General features: G+C 46.9%; 1 protein-coding gene across 1 annotated transcript in view; it reads left to right on the top strand.

The window, feature by feature from the left end:
• Positions 1 to 15743, top strand: part of NRG2 (neuregulin 2) — a 181483-nt gene that overhangs the window by 113237 nt on the left and 52503 nt on the right. Inside the window, exons 2-3 of the mRNA XM_075715376.1 lie at positions 2092 to 2263; positions 14228 to 14346. Of these exons, the coding sequence (XP_075571491.1) occupies positions 2092 to 2263; positions 14228 to 14346 (291 nt within the window). The remainder of the gene's footprint in view (positions 1 to 2091; positions 2264 to 14227; positions 14347 to 15743) is intronic.

The raw sequence follows: 15743 nt of genomic DNA, 5'->3' as shown, positions 1-15743 counted from the left end.
TTTGCCTTTCAGTCACTGTGAGCTTTGCCTAGCCATTTCATGTTACCCTGAACTGTTTCATTTCTGTCCATGTTTGTATCTTTTCAATTAAGGACAATTTATCTTCTCATGCCTTCACACATAAAACAAAGGAATATGAGAGTCCTCAGAGCTTCCTACCATGGAAGCATACGCCTGATGATTGCTGTACTTTTTATTTTGTATAAGATCACTTTCAGTGAAAACAGTCATTAAATAAAACCAACCTACGATAACTTAGCTTGGCATGAATAACCAGTGGAGACATACAAAGGTCTATAAAATATGAATTGCTCTAATGAAACCTATCCAGTTCCTCCTCCTTTGATTGCTTTTCCATATCGCAAGATCAGAATGCACTAGGCAATTAAAAGATGGTTCGTGCATATTAGAGGAAATAATTTATCTGTAACACATCTTAGATAGTGGAAACCATTGTTACCAATATTCTTAAGGCAAAACTGGCAACTTGCTATTTTCTTTTCTAAGGTTAATGCTGAGAATGATAAAGGGAGGTAGAAGAGTGCAGAGCTGTCAGTTGAAAGAAAAATTGCAAGCCTGCTAATCCTTTCTTGTCAGGTTTAATATAAAGCCTGGCAGAGATTGATAAGTGTCTCCCGCTCTGCCTGATGTTCCAGGTGCATGGTAAAATCACCTCTCTGAAGCACCCAAGAAAGCTCACATGCAGAGCCAGGCTTCAGACTGGAAAGGCTGCTGGACAGCCTGACATTGCAGGTCCTAAGACCATTTTAAATAGCTTTATTCTTTCACTTTTCTAACTGCAACCTGAAGAATACCTGTCCCTCCCCTTCTCATCCTTTACACATGCAGGTTTTCATTGCAGCCCCTCTCAGTGGCTGTTGCTCTGCTGCTGATGCTGTCATGCTAAATGACTATCCATCTTAGCAGCAGGCATGGAGCATCTGTGACACACACTTGTCCTGGTTTTGGCTGGGATAGAGTTAATTTTCTTCCTAGTAGCTGGCATAGTGCTGTGTTTTGGATTTAGCAGGAGAAGAATGTTGATAACACGCTGATGTTTTTAGTTGTTGCTGAGTACTGCTTATGCTAGTCAAGGACTTTTTCAGCTTCCCATGCTCTGCCAGGTACACAAGAAACTGGGAGGGGGCACAGCCACAATAGTTGATCCAAACTGACCAAAGGGCTATTCCATACCATATGATGTCATGCTCAGTATAGAAACTGGGAGGGGTTGGCCGGGGAGCAGCGATCGCTGCTCGGGAACTGTCTGGGTATTGGTTGGCAGGTGGTGAGCAATTGCATTGTGCATCACTTGCTTTTTGTATTATTATTACTATTATTATTATATTGTTATTGTTATAATTACTATTTTACTTTATTTCAATTATTAAACTGTTCTTATCTCAACCCAGGAGTGTTTCTCACTCTTACTCCTCCGATTCTCTCCCCCATCCCATCGGGGTAGGGGGAGTGAGTGAGCGGCTGCATGGTGCTTAGTTGCTGGCTGGGGCTAAACCACGACAACACTGCTGGAGGATAGGGGACTGCTCCCTGGGACCTGCCTCTGCGCCTTTTGCAGCAAAATGCTCCAGCTGTGGCTGGTGGGATGGTGGGATTGGCAGCATGCCCGTTGGCAGTGGCAGAGATCATGTAGGTGTTGGTAATCATCGTCAGCAATGACAGGATGCAGGAAAAAGTAGTCTCTGAAGAGCCTGAGCTCCTGCATCCCTGGCTCTGGCCCAGTGGGAGAGCCTGGAGAGCAGAGCAAACCTGTGTGCTAGCAGGAGACACGCGGGTCCTGCCTGCATAAGTAAGGGCAGCCATGGAGCAGTCAAGTCTGGCCACATGGAGCAGAGAAAAGAGCGAGCCAAACCCAGGGGCTCCCACGTGGATGTTTGACTCCATGCTCCTTCCCTTCCTGTGTGCTGGTAAAACCTGGGGAGCAGAGCTGGCGTGCAGCCCCTTTCCAGCCATCACACGGCAGCAAAGGCAGCAAGCGCTTTTCCTAGAGGAAGGGGGCTTGGTGGGCTCACATCACTTGTGCACTCTGAAAGAGGCAGGTTTCACATTGTCTGCTTTCTCTTTTTGTAGCTGTCCCTCCCAAGCTGAAGAAACTGAAAAGCCCAAATGTTCATGTCGGTGAAAAGATTTCACTGAAATGTGAGGCAACTGCTGGAAACCCTCAACCGTCCTACAAATGGTTTAAAGATGGCAAAGAGCTGAAGAAGAGCAAAGACATCCGGATCAAATATGGGAATGGGAAGTAAGTATGCTACGGGGCTGCTCTGCCTTTGCTCACTAACACTAAGTGTCTGGGTCTGGGGGACCATCTGGCTAGAAGTGGTGCTGTGCTCTCCAAGTCACCGCTGAGCGATACCGAGATGCTTCCTTGGAGTCACAGGACCATGCACAGCACATTTACCATGCCTGGGGAGCGATCAAGATTCCCAGTTTCCTCAAAGAGTAGCAGAGGGAGTGGGGCAAGGTGCGCCCAAGATAGATCCTGGGTTTGTAGATGGGGCTCTCCTTGGGTAACTGTCATTGGATATCTGAGATGGGTGTCCAGTGACCTGGGGAGGTGACTCTCTTCCTACTAGATGTAGACTGGTTGTAGGCAGCTCAGGTTACCTGGTGTGAATCCTGCTTTGTAATTAGGGGTTTGAATGCAGAAGCTACCCAAACTCAGCAGACACCCCACCAGCCAACAGTGGGCCTGCATAAATGTGAGAGGAATCGCTCTGTTCTCTCCTGAATTTAGGTGGACTTAAAAGCACCTATGGCAACTGCAAGGATTCAAGAGCACATCACGATACTGTCTGATTACAGCTCATAGTCACCCATCAAGGCCTTGTCTTGCACAAGACCTTGTGTTGCTGCACCCATGGCATGCTCCATCGTGGCTGCCCCAAACTCCTTGCACAGTGAAGCTCTCAGGCAGCTGCTCTCAGTGAATGTTATCCTAGGGACTGCCTCGTTCAGGCAGTGCAAAAACACCGGGAGAAATAGGCCCCAGTGACTGAGCTAGGGGCTTCTCACTGGAAATTGATTTAAATGGATCCATGTTGATATTTTTCAAGGCCAAATATTTACTTATGATGTACCTTAAAATTATTCCATAATCATGACTATGCTTACATTCATATATCCTAACCTAGCCAGCAACAAAGTCAGCTTGCAATTGCCTGACCCCTTGGAAAACTTGAAACTAATTCTTTGCTAGCATATGTTATGTCTGAGTGTGTGAAAAGTAGCTACCTCTTTTCATTATGGACTTGATAGAGTATTAATTTTTAAAATTAGAAGCCACTAAAAAATCAGTTAGAAAAATCAGTTAGTGCTTGAATGGGTTATTGTCAATTGCTCTAATTTAATTTATCTTGGTTTTGATTTCAAAGTCACACCCAAAATGGTTGACCTCTTTTGTAGTAACTGTAGGATTTGTGTCTGGTTTTGGATGAGGCAGGGAGGTGGTCAGTGGAAGGCTTGGGTTAGAAACAGCAGCGGATCCAGGATAACTGGCTCGTATCTAGTCGATGCCGTCTGCTCAGGAAGGGCTGTCTGGGCTTGTAGGCAGCAGAGGCAGGGCAAAACTGTGCCTGCCTCCTTGCTCTGTTGCCCTCAGTATTTCTGTGGCCCTTGTCAGCCTCATGCCCTCAGTTGTTCACCAATGTGTGCTGGGATGCCCTGGAGGAATGTCTGCACCACCTGCTGAAGCCAGGCATGGGAAGCCTGCCAGTCCACCCCATGTGGACACTGCATCCCTGTGGGCAGGCAGCTTGTGGGACCCTGAGTTTGCTGGCACTGGGGTCTCACAGGGATGTTGGGGAGATATTTCCCTCAGAGCCAGAGAGCAATCAGCCCGAGACCAAACACCCAGCAAAACTCTCTGGGGAGGGATCCTGGTGATGGCGAGAACTGCCTCTTGCAGCATTTTCCTGCTGTGCTCCCAGAGATCATAGTCCTTCCTTGCCTCCTGGCAACCCATGTCCAGCACGAAGCTGTGACAGGATGGCATCCCACCCACAGCGGTGCAGGGGGGACACACACTCCCTGGGTCAGAGACTATGGAAGAAGGTTGATCCTCTTTCCTCAGGATGCTGCTGTCAAGTCATAAGTTTGCATTTACCAGTTTCCATGGCAACACTTTGGCTCACAGCCTGCCAGTGACAGGCCAAAGACATGTGCATGCTAGAAGTGCTTCCTGCTGGCAAAATAAGCCCAAGGACAAACATTTTAAAGAAAGCTGAGCACCTGCCTCCTCCAGTGTCTGAGGCTCTCTTAGCAGCAAAGGTGTGAGCCCAAAGCGTCCCCTACTGATCTGCCCCCAGAATCACTTCCCATCCCTGCTTCTGCTCCCTGCTGCCATTAAAACATGCCATTAAGTGGAGAGGTTGCCTGTCTGGGGCTGGGGCCTGGCTACTGAGACTAGACTCAAGCAGCTGTCAAGCTGGGACAGCTTTGAGATGATAACCCCTTGTTGACCATTTGCCCCTTGTTGAGTAGTCAGCAGTGCAAGAACACTTCTCCAAGCAGATATGGATGGGTCTGTGCACATCTGGTCTGGCATCCTCAGCTTTCAGGCTCTCCTCTCCACTGGGTTTGCTAGGTCTCAGTGCTTGAAAACTCCTCAAGGGTAGAGAGCTCACTGGCATTGGACCTGCCTCCTTCTGGTCTTGGCTGCATGCAATAAACATTAAAAATAGCTCTGTGCATGCAGGCTCAGGATGGAGGAAGCCCTCATGACTTTGCGTATCTCTATTAAGTAGCTAGAGGGGATGAGTTTAGTATAGGGACCCAAGACTGGACATTGGGATATGAGTGTACATCATTACTTTCAGCATGTTAGGAGGGGACTCCAGGGAAAGATAAGCATCCTAAACTGTAAAGCTCAGAAAGTAAGTCTTACTTTATGATGATTAATTCAAGAATAATGGGGTTTATACATCTGGCTCAACTTAGAGATAACACTGGTCTCCAAATAATCCTCTGCTCTTCCCTTCAGTTCAGAGTAGAGTGGGGTTTCCAGAGGGCTAGAAATAGACCACTGGGGAGGGACTTTCATAGAGGAAGTACACAAGGCAAAAAGCTTCACAGACTATGCAGCACCTGGCCAGGTGCACAGGATCATTTCTTTAAAACTTTGATCCAAAGACCTAATAAAGTTGTCTGCTGGAGACAGGCAAAATTAGCCCTGCCAGGATGTGGAGGTGTTGTCCATAGTGTTTCCCTTGGCCTTGTAAGTCCCCGGCACAGCTGGGCACAGCTCTGCAACGGACTCTGTGTCTGCAACTCTGCAGTCCTTAGACAACATGCAGAGGATTAGGATGGGAGACAAGAAGAACATGGTTGCCCTCTGTGACTCATTCCTCTACCACTCGTGCCTGGCTTTCCTCCCTGTGTGTTTAAAGAGCCTTGAGATCTCTAACTAGAAAGTGACTGAAGCCCTTTTTTTTTGTGATCAAGTTTTCATCTGATCCCACTGGCCTTCCTGGAGTAGGAGATCTCTTTGAAAAAGGGAAGTATATGTTGGAAGGAGGAGAGGAGCAGCTAACTGCATGTCAGCTCTTCAGCTTTTCCATCAATCATATTCCCTCTTGTTTTTTAAACTTACCGGCAAAACTTCTGGTGCAATCAGGCAAAGGAGTCTTTTTTTTTTTTTAATGAGTTTTTGCGGAGGGAGGGGAACAATTCTGATTCCTCCTTTCTGAACTGCATGTTCCATCTGTAATTAGTAACAGGCTGGGGCAAGCCTGGCTTGCACGAAGAGGAAACTTCTCTTTAAGATGGAAGAAATTTTTGGCTGGAATTTTATCACCGGCTCAATTTAACTAAAACACAGTTGATGGGGAACCTAGGAAAAATACCCAGAAAGAACTGCATGCGGTAGTGGAAGTACAGTGTAGTGAGTGGCTCTCCCTCTGAGCTGCCAAAGTAATACCATTTTCTGCTGGGTGCATCTGAGATCTGATTGAGGCAGCTGGCTCCCAAAAAGTTAAGGTTAGGTTTTGACTCTCTGACTGTCCTGGCAAATGGTCAAATGCCATGTGGAGAAAGCCAAGGGAGTTTCTGTTTGTGGAAGTGTAGAGAACGTACCCCACTTCAGCTGGAGTCAGAGTGGTTCCAGGAGCCTAGTAGTCGCCTGGCTGTGGCTGTCCTTACAGCCTCTTCTCTTTGTATGCTTTTACCAAGGGAAATTGTGGGGGTGATGAAGTAGGCGTATCATTAGATTGGAGAGAGTTGGCAGTTCAGTTTGGGACAGGCTGACCATACGACATCCTTTGGGAGTAGTGTCCTACTTTCAGTATCACCAGGAATCCCTATTGTTAGCCTGTAAGTAGAGCCAAGGGATACCCTCCTCTCCTGTTTCTGTACAGTGGTCCCTCAGGCAATGCTAGCTGGGGCAGATTCATTGCTGGGGTCTTCCTTGTAGAGCTCCCTGCTGTAGATTATTCCCCACCCGCAATGAATGGGGCTGTGGTCTTCCCTGTACAGCTCACTGCTCTGGAATGAAGGCGAAAAAAAAAAAAAAAAAGCCAAAGCAGCAGGGGAAAGAGAGTGCCAATAAAGATAAATGATTTCCTAATTAAGCCTGGAGACAAGGAGTGGCAAAAAGAACTGTTAAAGCCTTGTGGGAGCCAGAGTGAACCCAAGCAGGCTATACCACCACTCTGGCAGGGGTCTTCAGGCTGACATTTTTAAACAAAGGAAAAAGCTCATTTGACAATGGATCTTGCAAGAGCAATTCCAGATGCCTTGAAGCTAAGACTCTTCTCAAACACCGGTGTTGTTATAATCACCAGGGGAGCTTCTGCCTTGCTAACTCTCACGATGTCATTAGAAGTCTCCAATATTTGGGACTTGGTTTTAGCTGCTGAAGGCACTTTATTGGAGGGGGGTTTGAAGGAGAGCATCTCCTTTGTTTGTCTGTTGTTTTAAAGGACACGATGGACATCATCTTGGCCAATGCACCTGGGACTGAACCAGGGAATTTGAGAACTGAAAGGAGAAGCAGTTGGGTCTTGACCTAGAACAATCCACAAACTTTGCAAGTTGGGTCTCTTAAGAGATTCAGGGAAATGGGCATTTAATCAAACTTGACTGAGTTATAGTGGCTAACAACTTACGGTCAGATGCTGGGCTGCTTCAACTGATGGTGTGTGCAAGCTTAGAGGTGGAAGGAGCTTCATGTGCCTGAAATTTTGTGTGTTTTTTCCAGTGATGTTGGCTGCTTTTAAAAAAATAATCTCTCCCTACAGACCTTAGCCCACTGTGGTTGCCCAATGTCACAGATTATGTTGAAGCACTCATTGAGACATGAGCTCAAATCCCATTCACCCAGTTTAAGTTAAAATGCTTTGCCTTGGGGGAAGTGGGCTGGGGTGAGGGCTGAGGCTGCGGGGAGTTCATCTGGGACAGAACATTATATATCTACAGGCATGAATTTGCCAGGTCCCCCTTATACTTCATGGATCAGGCACTGGTGAGGATCTGTAATACATACCAGTTGCAGAAAAATTACTTAGGAAGAAAAGAATGACATGCATCCCAAAGGCTCCAAACTCAGAAAGGAGCCCCAAAACTGTAACTGAATCTCTTGTACAACCCTGTGTACCACCATGGTGATATGTTTCACAGAGGTTTTGGAGGGGTATTCTCTGTCCATCTGAAGGTGCCATCCCTTTCCCATGACCTCTGTTTCCACAAATGCTTTTTCCTGATCTGAGTTATCTGCAGCCTGGCTCTGCTCATCTCCATTCCTGTGCTCTGCACAGTGCTCCCCACAAGACAGCTGCTTTTAGTATGGCACCTTCCTCTCCTCTTTCTCTGATTCTTTAAAACTAATTGGATTTACTTCAGAGGCCCTTTCAGGCCTTCCTCCCCCGCTTCTGGCAATATGATCTCTGAAGTTTTGGTCCTGCCTCTGATTTGCTCCATCTAATATGTGATAAGCTTCCAAACTAGGACCTCTGTTCCTTCTCCTCAGCAGCACTAACACTCTCTTCCCCTCCCCGCTACAGAACGAGCTTGTGATTTGGTTGCTGAGATAGTGAGGCCTCTGCACACTGTCCTGGCTGCACACCTACCAGGGGTATCTTGTCTCTGTATTGATGTCATATGCTCCTTGGGACAGAGAGGTATCTGTTCCACATTTGGTGCTGGGAGGTCCCTGGCTCTTGGGAGGCTGCTAGCATGCTACTGTGAGATATCACAGTAAGCAGGGAAAGAACTTGTTCTGAGCTGGCCTCAGAGTACTGCTCCAAGATCTACATTTTCTCAAAGAAATTCAAATCTTGGCATTGGGGTTGGAGGAAACATTTGTGGGATGGATGAATTGCCTTGAATTCCAGGACAAGCAATACAAGGGACCCTGGACTAACATCAGGTCTGTGCATCAGCCTTAACCCAAAACTCAGCTTTTACATATTCATTGATTTCATGCCCTGGCAGCTGCCACAGACTTGCCTGGCACAAAGAGCAGCAGCACACAGGGATTTGCTTCTCAACAGAGCAGCCACAAAGCCCACGCCAGGGACTGGTGTGTGATTGTATTACACTGCCTCTGTTGCCCTACACCTCTTCCCATTGCGGGAACATCTGTGGCAATTCAGCGATGCAGCCCCAGGCTGAATTTGAGGATGGAGGAGGCTTGCACAAGTGACCCTGCTCTTTGGAGCGTACTTATTGATCTTTTCCCCTTTTGTTGACGCTGCATGACCCAGAAGGGACTCCAGCTCTCATTCTGAGACCACTGTCAGTGTCAGCTCTGCAGACTGAGGACTGGTCAAGTCTTCCTTTTAAAATCAGCCTGTCCCAAGCCTGGGCACAGAGAGACAACAGCACTGCTGAGCAGAGAAGGGGCATATCTGCTTTTCAGGTTAGAACAGCACTTTAATGTTGGGGGACAGGGGTAGGAGAGAGCAGACAGAGGGGGTCAGGGGATGGCTGGTCCTGTCCTGGGCACCCACAAGTACATCAGCTATCTCCCACGCCTGCTTCTCCCACAGTCCCAGCAGGTCAAACACTGAGCGGGGCATAGATGGTGTGAGGGGAGGAGGACTTCGCCCGCTGCAGAAGGGATGATGGCTGAGCTGAAAAGTCCAAACCTTCCTGTCCTTACCCCTCTTATGTGATTGTTTTGCTTGAGGGCATTTCCCCTGCCTTTCCCATTTGCTGTTTCTGTAGCTAATCCTGAGCTAGCCAGATCATGCCCTAGAATACACAGGCAGCATAGAGCCACTTGTTTTTCTCAAGCACTACAAGGCACAGCCAACTTGCCCAGCTCTGTTGTGCTGCTCTGTAACTGAAGGGCAGGGAAGAGATTGGGGTGGTTTCCATCTGACTGTGCAGGGGAGAGGATGCTCCTAGCTGCCATTTCTGCCCTGCCGGACAGAGGTGCTTTTGCCACAGCCATCCCCCCTCTGCTTTGCATTGCAATGATCTCTTCTACCTGATTTTTATCCCACTGTGTGCTAGGGAAGATGAATATGTTCCCTGAGGCCAGGGCACTGAGAGCCCCAGCTCCAGCCAGTGGGGCTGCCTGATGTTTGACAGTTGCTGGACACTTCTTGGACTCTAAGCTGGATATTCTGAATCTTATTGCCAATCATTAACCTGTTCTCTCAGGGCAAATGCACCACCGTGCAGAGTGCCAGGACAGCACATAGGCACCAATTAAATCTTTGGCAGGATTGTCAGCAATACACGTTACAGCAACTGCTGGCCTTTCTGTTCTCTGCCATATCAGCGTGCTTCCTGCCACTGGCTCTCTGTGCAAACAGAGAGGAGTGGAGTTAATAGGTAACCACAACAGTGTATTCAGTGCGTCCTTTGCCAGGGTCCTATTTGGGAATTTCCTTTTCCTAGGATCTCAGATGTGCAGTGTTCTTCATTGATAATTTAGGGGCCGCATATGGTGTAGTCCTCAAATTTTCTTCATCAGCTAATTCCTTGACTTCTTTATTACTTATGTGTTAGCTACCCTATTTTTAGAAGACTAATAAAGTACTACAACAGTAGTAATCCTAGAGCTATTTTTGTCCTGAACAATGCAGAAGCGGCTGAAGTCACATAGGGAACACTGAGTCCTCAGTGAAACATAAGTGTCTCAGAGGCAACTTGTGGCAGCTGCTCTCCTGCTCACATGCTCTGAGATGCATGGTTTTGTGAGGAGATAACCTGGGAAGATGGTCCCATTTCCACTTGGCTGTAGGGAAGAGGAGGAACATGATTCAAGCTTGACCAAATTGCTGGTGGGAACATGACTCTTTGACATGAAAATTTCTTCCTTGGCTGAGATGAAGTGCCTGTTTCTTTTCCTCTGACTATACTGGAGGCTTCAGGGCCCAAGCTTGCATTTAGATGTCTAACTCTGAGATGTCTAAATTACAGAGGATGAGGCCACTCTTCCTGGCCAGAATTTGCCAGGATCTTTGTGTAGGTCCCGGCCAAGGGCTGATCTCCCTGTTTCCCATTGTAGCCTGGAGATTGGCATGGCAGCGGGTGATTTACTTACTGCTCCAAACTGCCCTCTGTGGGACTCTTTTTTCTTGGCCAGAAAGGTATTTTGGGGGATCTTCTTCTGGCCAGGCTGAAGGTCTCCATGTGAATCCTGTCCCCCAGAGCTTACAGACAACATATTCCCCATGGCTTATTCCTCCACTGGCACTACAGGAGATAATTAGTGCGTGGCTAAGTCATATGTGCTGAGGGTCAGAAAAGACAATGAGGCAGATTTTACCCTGGAGTAAAGAAATGTCAACAGAGTTGCACTGCAGTGAAATGACGGGATCTGTCAGTGACGACCCTGGCCCTTTCACTGAACAAACAGCCCAGGGCAGTGCCTTCCTCCAGAAGAATGGCATCATCTGGCAGGCAGGCACCCTTGTGAACAAACACGGTAGGGCTTTCCCAGGGGCTGGCATCCCCAAGAGACATGCTGCCCAGAAGGGCAGCAGGGGTCTGGATACAAAACTCCTGTGCACAACATAATTCCTTGTAAGCTGCTACTTGGTGTTTCTGTAAAAACACACCTCAGTCCTCAAGTGAACAAAGTACCTGCACTCAGGGGCAGCAGGAGGAAGAACACAAACTTGAAAAATCAATTTCCTAGGCAGTTTTGAGATATTTCAGTAACACTTGGAGATAGTAAATTAGAACAGAGACAGATTGGTCATCTTTGTCTTTGCCACAGGCAGATCAAGCAAGTTCTAGTCTCTTTTACATCCTTCAGTTCAGTTCTTCCAGTGCACAGGCATTATCTATGTGAATTAAAAGGTGCATGACTAATGCTGTGAAACAAGGTATCTCTGTGGCTGTTTCAGTGCTTCCTGGAATAGAGAAATTAGCTGTACTGTGGCTATGTTCCACATTAAAACTGATCCTCGTCTGTACCCTCTCTCCCCCAAGTCTGTTACCTGACATTATACGGCACAGTGTGGAGACAAAGAGTAGCTATGCCATTGGTTTAGGATATGAAAAGGAAGAAAACCTCTTGATTTTTCAAGGGGATCTTACAATCCAGGAGAATTTCAACAAACTGTGATGGAAAATAAAAAATAAGCTCTTTTGACAGGACAACAGTCTTGTGCATTAAAACAAAATAATCCTCTTTCTTTGGTTTCACCTTGATGCTGATATGTTATAAATGCCAACACTGCTTTTTATTCTGCTCACATTCCTCTCCAGTTCCAGGTAAAAGACCAAGTGTCTCTTATCTTGTTCTTGGAGATGAATCTGTCAAGTGTACCGCCTTTCATTAGCCTTTTGTGTCACTAATAACTTACTAATTTGTATCTTTGGGACTTAAAACCCTTTATCTGTAAAAGATCATGTGAATAGGTGATATTCTAATGCTGTAGTGTATTTTTCCAGTTACTATACACGATGAAATGTGCAGTGCATATGAGATTGCAGTGCAGCCAATTATCATTAGAATATCTGTCCTCCGGCAGCTGAAGGCAGAGTGTTCATTAATGTTTTCAGCTCTGCACTGACAGATAGCCTCAGCATGCTGGTGTGCAAGGGTGGTGTTTTCTACAGGACTTTGAGTTAGGGCCTCCCTCTTCCAAGCTGCTTTCAACATGTGCTGTCTGCCTTTTCACTCTGCGTTGCAACAATAGCTACAAGACTGTCATAGGGGTGATTTTAAAAAACAAATGGTGTATTCCGTCAATGAGGGTTGAGACAGCTGAGAGAAAGTAATGGCTGTGCTGGGGGCAGTCTTGTTGGAGTTCCATGCAGTAATACCAGGAGCCCACCTCACCCCTTTGCTGAGTGTTCCTACACCTGCCTCAGTGGAGGGAGTGGGGAACGCAGTCCTGGACTGGGCACTACAGCCCAACAGAGCCAACGCCCTTCATCAGGCACCCATTGTACCTCCCCAGCAAGATGCAGAACCCAACTGTCATGGGGCAGTAACAGGCCCTGGAGGCCCTTAAGTGCTTTGCTGTCTCTTGGTTGCTGCTTGACTCCTAAGGCATCACAGCAGCGAGGACCACAATGCCCAGGACTGTCACAGGTTGCTCTAAGAGACTTGAGAAAATCTGGAGAAGTGTACAGCACTGGGAGTCAAGGCAGCTTTGTGCCACTCTGAATCAGCCTGCTTGTTTAGGCATCCATGCTGGAACATGTGGGCCCAAATAACTGGCTTTACACAGTGGATTAGGGGAGACCTAGGATTAGGGGGATTCAAGAGATCTTTGCATACTGTCAACATTCATTTAAAAATTGCTCCACATGGGGCCTAAACTCGTGCAACTGAACACTTAACCGCATCCTGTAAAACAGGGCAGAGCCTGTATCCTGGGAGCTGTACCAAGTTGTCTTCAAGTGCTTTTAATTTACTAATATAACTAGTGAGATGTTCATGCTGTGTCATTGCGCTGTGCCTCCCAGTAGAACAGCATGTTAGTGTATTAAAAAGATGCCAGTGTGCTTCTGTGAAGGACTTCCTATGGACAATGATTTGCACAGCCCGAAGAAAAGTCCTTCTCAGATGACACATGTAACACTGCAAATATGTCCAAAGCTAATGATTATTTTCCACATAAAAGGAATTTTATTTGCCTTCAGCAACATAGGCCACTGGGACCTCTTTCTAAAGCTGGCAGTATTTCCAAGTCTCTAAGTAAAGCGACTGTATGACACAGACCTGAGATAAAAGCTTGGGGTAGAAAGCAGAAAGATGTTCTCACGAGAAGAGTACACAGGGTGGTTTTTGATAAGAAGGCTAAAATGGAAGGAAAAGTAGTAAAACAGAGGGCCTAATGTGGAAGTCCCACTGTGGTCTCATGAGTGGTATACAGTGTGTGTCGAAGGCTCCTATAGATCTCTGTTAAACTAGGCAACGAAAGGTTTTGCCTATTAGTGAGAGAGACATCCCAGAGAATGAGACATTGGTCATAGCTGGTGGGAAAGGCGATGCCCATCTTTCCCGTACCACTGCTGCAGAGCTGCTCCCTCTCCCATGAAGCACGCAGCACAGGTTGTTAGGTGACACAGGCAATTGTCATCTTCTGCTCTTTCTAGGCACTTCTGGCTGATAAGATGATTGTGTGCAGTTCAGCCCCACATGTTTGTAGTACATTGGGGTGTGTGTATATGGGGGGACAAAGTGCTTGCCCTATTAGTTGGCCTGGATAATGCTACAAGCTAGCTGTCTAGGTCAAACCACAGGGTTTTGATTTGCAGGCTGGAAAGGGATGAGTCCCCCCTGACCTCATGGGTGTTTGCGTTTGAGTGTGTGGCACTGCTGAATGCAGCTGGTGAAGCATCGGACTGCTCAGCCTCCTTGCTGAGGAAGGTACAGAACATGCATCCAATCTCCACATGTCTGTCTCACAGGCAGATCCGACTGTCCATCAGTAAAGTGGATTTTCTCCACTGCAGAAAGTCTGTGTGCTGGGATGTTGGGACTCTTGGGCTCAACCCCTCCCAAGACTTTCTGTGCAAATGAGAGCAGGTGTCAGACCAAACCATGGCAACATGCTAAGAGCAGTGGGTTCAGAGGGAAATGTTCTTTTAGGAACTCATGGTGGTTGTGATTCCTGGGAATGGTCTCATCCGAATCCTGACAAGGCTTGAGTGCTTATTCAGCTTGTGAGGTCAGTCAGCCCATCCTCTCAAGAAGGGGTGACATACCAGGCAGCATACCAGGGCCAGGAATGGTTGTCAATTCATGAGGATGGTTAGCAATCAAGTAAGAAATGTCTGCTGTACTTTTCAACAGAAAGATTTCCAGACTGCAGTTCAACAAGGTGAAGCTGGAAGATGCTGGGGAGTACAGCTGCGAAGCGGAGAACGTTTTAGGGAAAGACACCGCAAAAGGCAGCCTGAATGTGAAAAGTGGTAAGTGAAGAAGCCAGCAAATGTCTTGAGCTGTCTGCCATTCAAGCAGAAAGCAGGAGGTTCTGTACATGATCTGTCTTGTATTTTGTTTCATGCTTTCAGGATATCGAGTAAAAAAATCTTGGGAGATAAGAAAAATGCAGCTTAGCATAAATATTTATCTTTGTTATCTGTCACTGGCAATGTGATTAACTTACATTTTAAATAAACTTACAGTCTATGTATTTTTTTAAAAAGGAGTAAGGAGGAAAGCAAGCTAGTAGGTTTAATGTTTTCATTTTTTAAAGAATTTCTGAGAAGCAAAATTCACCAGAAGACAAGTAATTAAACCATAGCATAGCTTTGTGATGAGTGAAGTTGCTTCTGGTTTTCATCCTAGAATGTGTGCTCCATCTCTTAGAGCTCAGCGGATGGAGTCTGAGGTTAGGTGGTTTTATTATTATCTTGGTCATAATAATTATGTTGCTCAACATGATGGTTTGGATGCACCCTCCAGCTCAGAAAGTCCCTACAGTGGTTGCCAGAAGCTGGAAGGGTGCAACTAGGGGAGGGATGACTTTGTACAAGCTCTGTTTCCTAAGCTCTTCCTCCTGCCATTCACAATGGGCCACTATGGGAGCCTGGGCTCTGTGCTCTGCAGCCCTTTGGTGTGATCCAGTTTCTCTGTTGTGCTCTTACTAGCGTTAGTCAAATATGAAGGAAGGTAACCTTCTCCTGCTGCTTTCTGGCATCTCTATTAACCTCTGCCTCAGCAATATTTACAGTCCTGAATCTTTTATTATGTGAAGCTGCAATATCAAATAGCCTCTCCCTCAGTTACTCTGCCTATAAAAACCCAGTGCTTGCAAACTCTGGAGAAAAGCCATCAATGCTCAGACCTCCATGCCTTCATGCTTCATGCCTATGAAGTTAGCTCTACTGCTCTGCTGTGTTTCTTTCCAATCACAATAGGAAACGTGTCCAGAATAATCTAACTGAGGCAGTGCCACTCCTTTTTTTCTGACTCATGAACTGGCTGTCCCATCACAATGTAAACTGTTCCCATTTTGACTGGGAGCTGCATATGCAACCTCCCTCCCCATGTGCAACATGCATGGGCAGCCCTGTCTGCCTCCTCCACTCACCCTTCTCAGTCACTAGCAATCCCCTTTCGCAAGAGGAAGAGTGTGATTGAGCAGCACCTGCTGCAAGGCTCTGATCCTGCACACTGCTTATGGCACCAGGAAAACGCACGTCAGCCCACTACAACTTCGAACTGTCCCTTCCTGCATGCACAGGTAATGGCAGCATTTTTCAGGGTTTAACTTCCTCTGCAGAAAGGCATGCTGTCTGGCAAGGACAGGTGGTTGCTCTCACTCAGGTCACAGGGGATATGAGGACACACCTGAGTTGCTCAG

Source organism: Pelecanus crispus, chromosome 8 (assembly GCF_030463565.1).
Source record: "Pelecanus crispus isolate bPelCri1 chromosome 8, bPelCri1.pri, whole genome shotgun sequence".
Classification (NCBI taxonomy): domain Eukaryota; kingdom Metazoa; phylum Chordata; class Aves; order Pelecaniformes; family Pelecanidae; genus Pelecanus; species Pelecanus crispus.
Note: the sequence above shows the minus strand (reverse complement) of the source record. Positions and strands in the feature narration are given on the sequence as shown.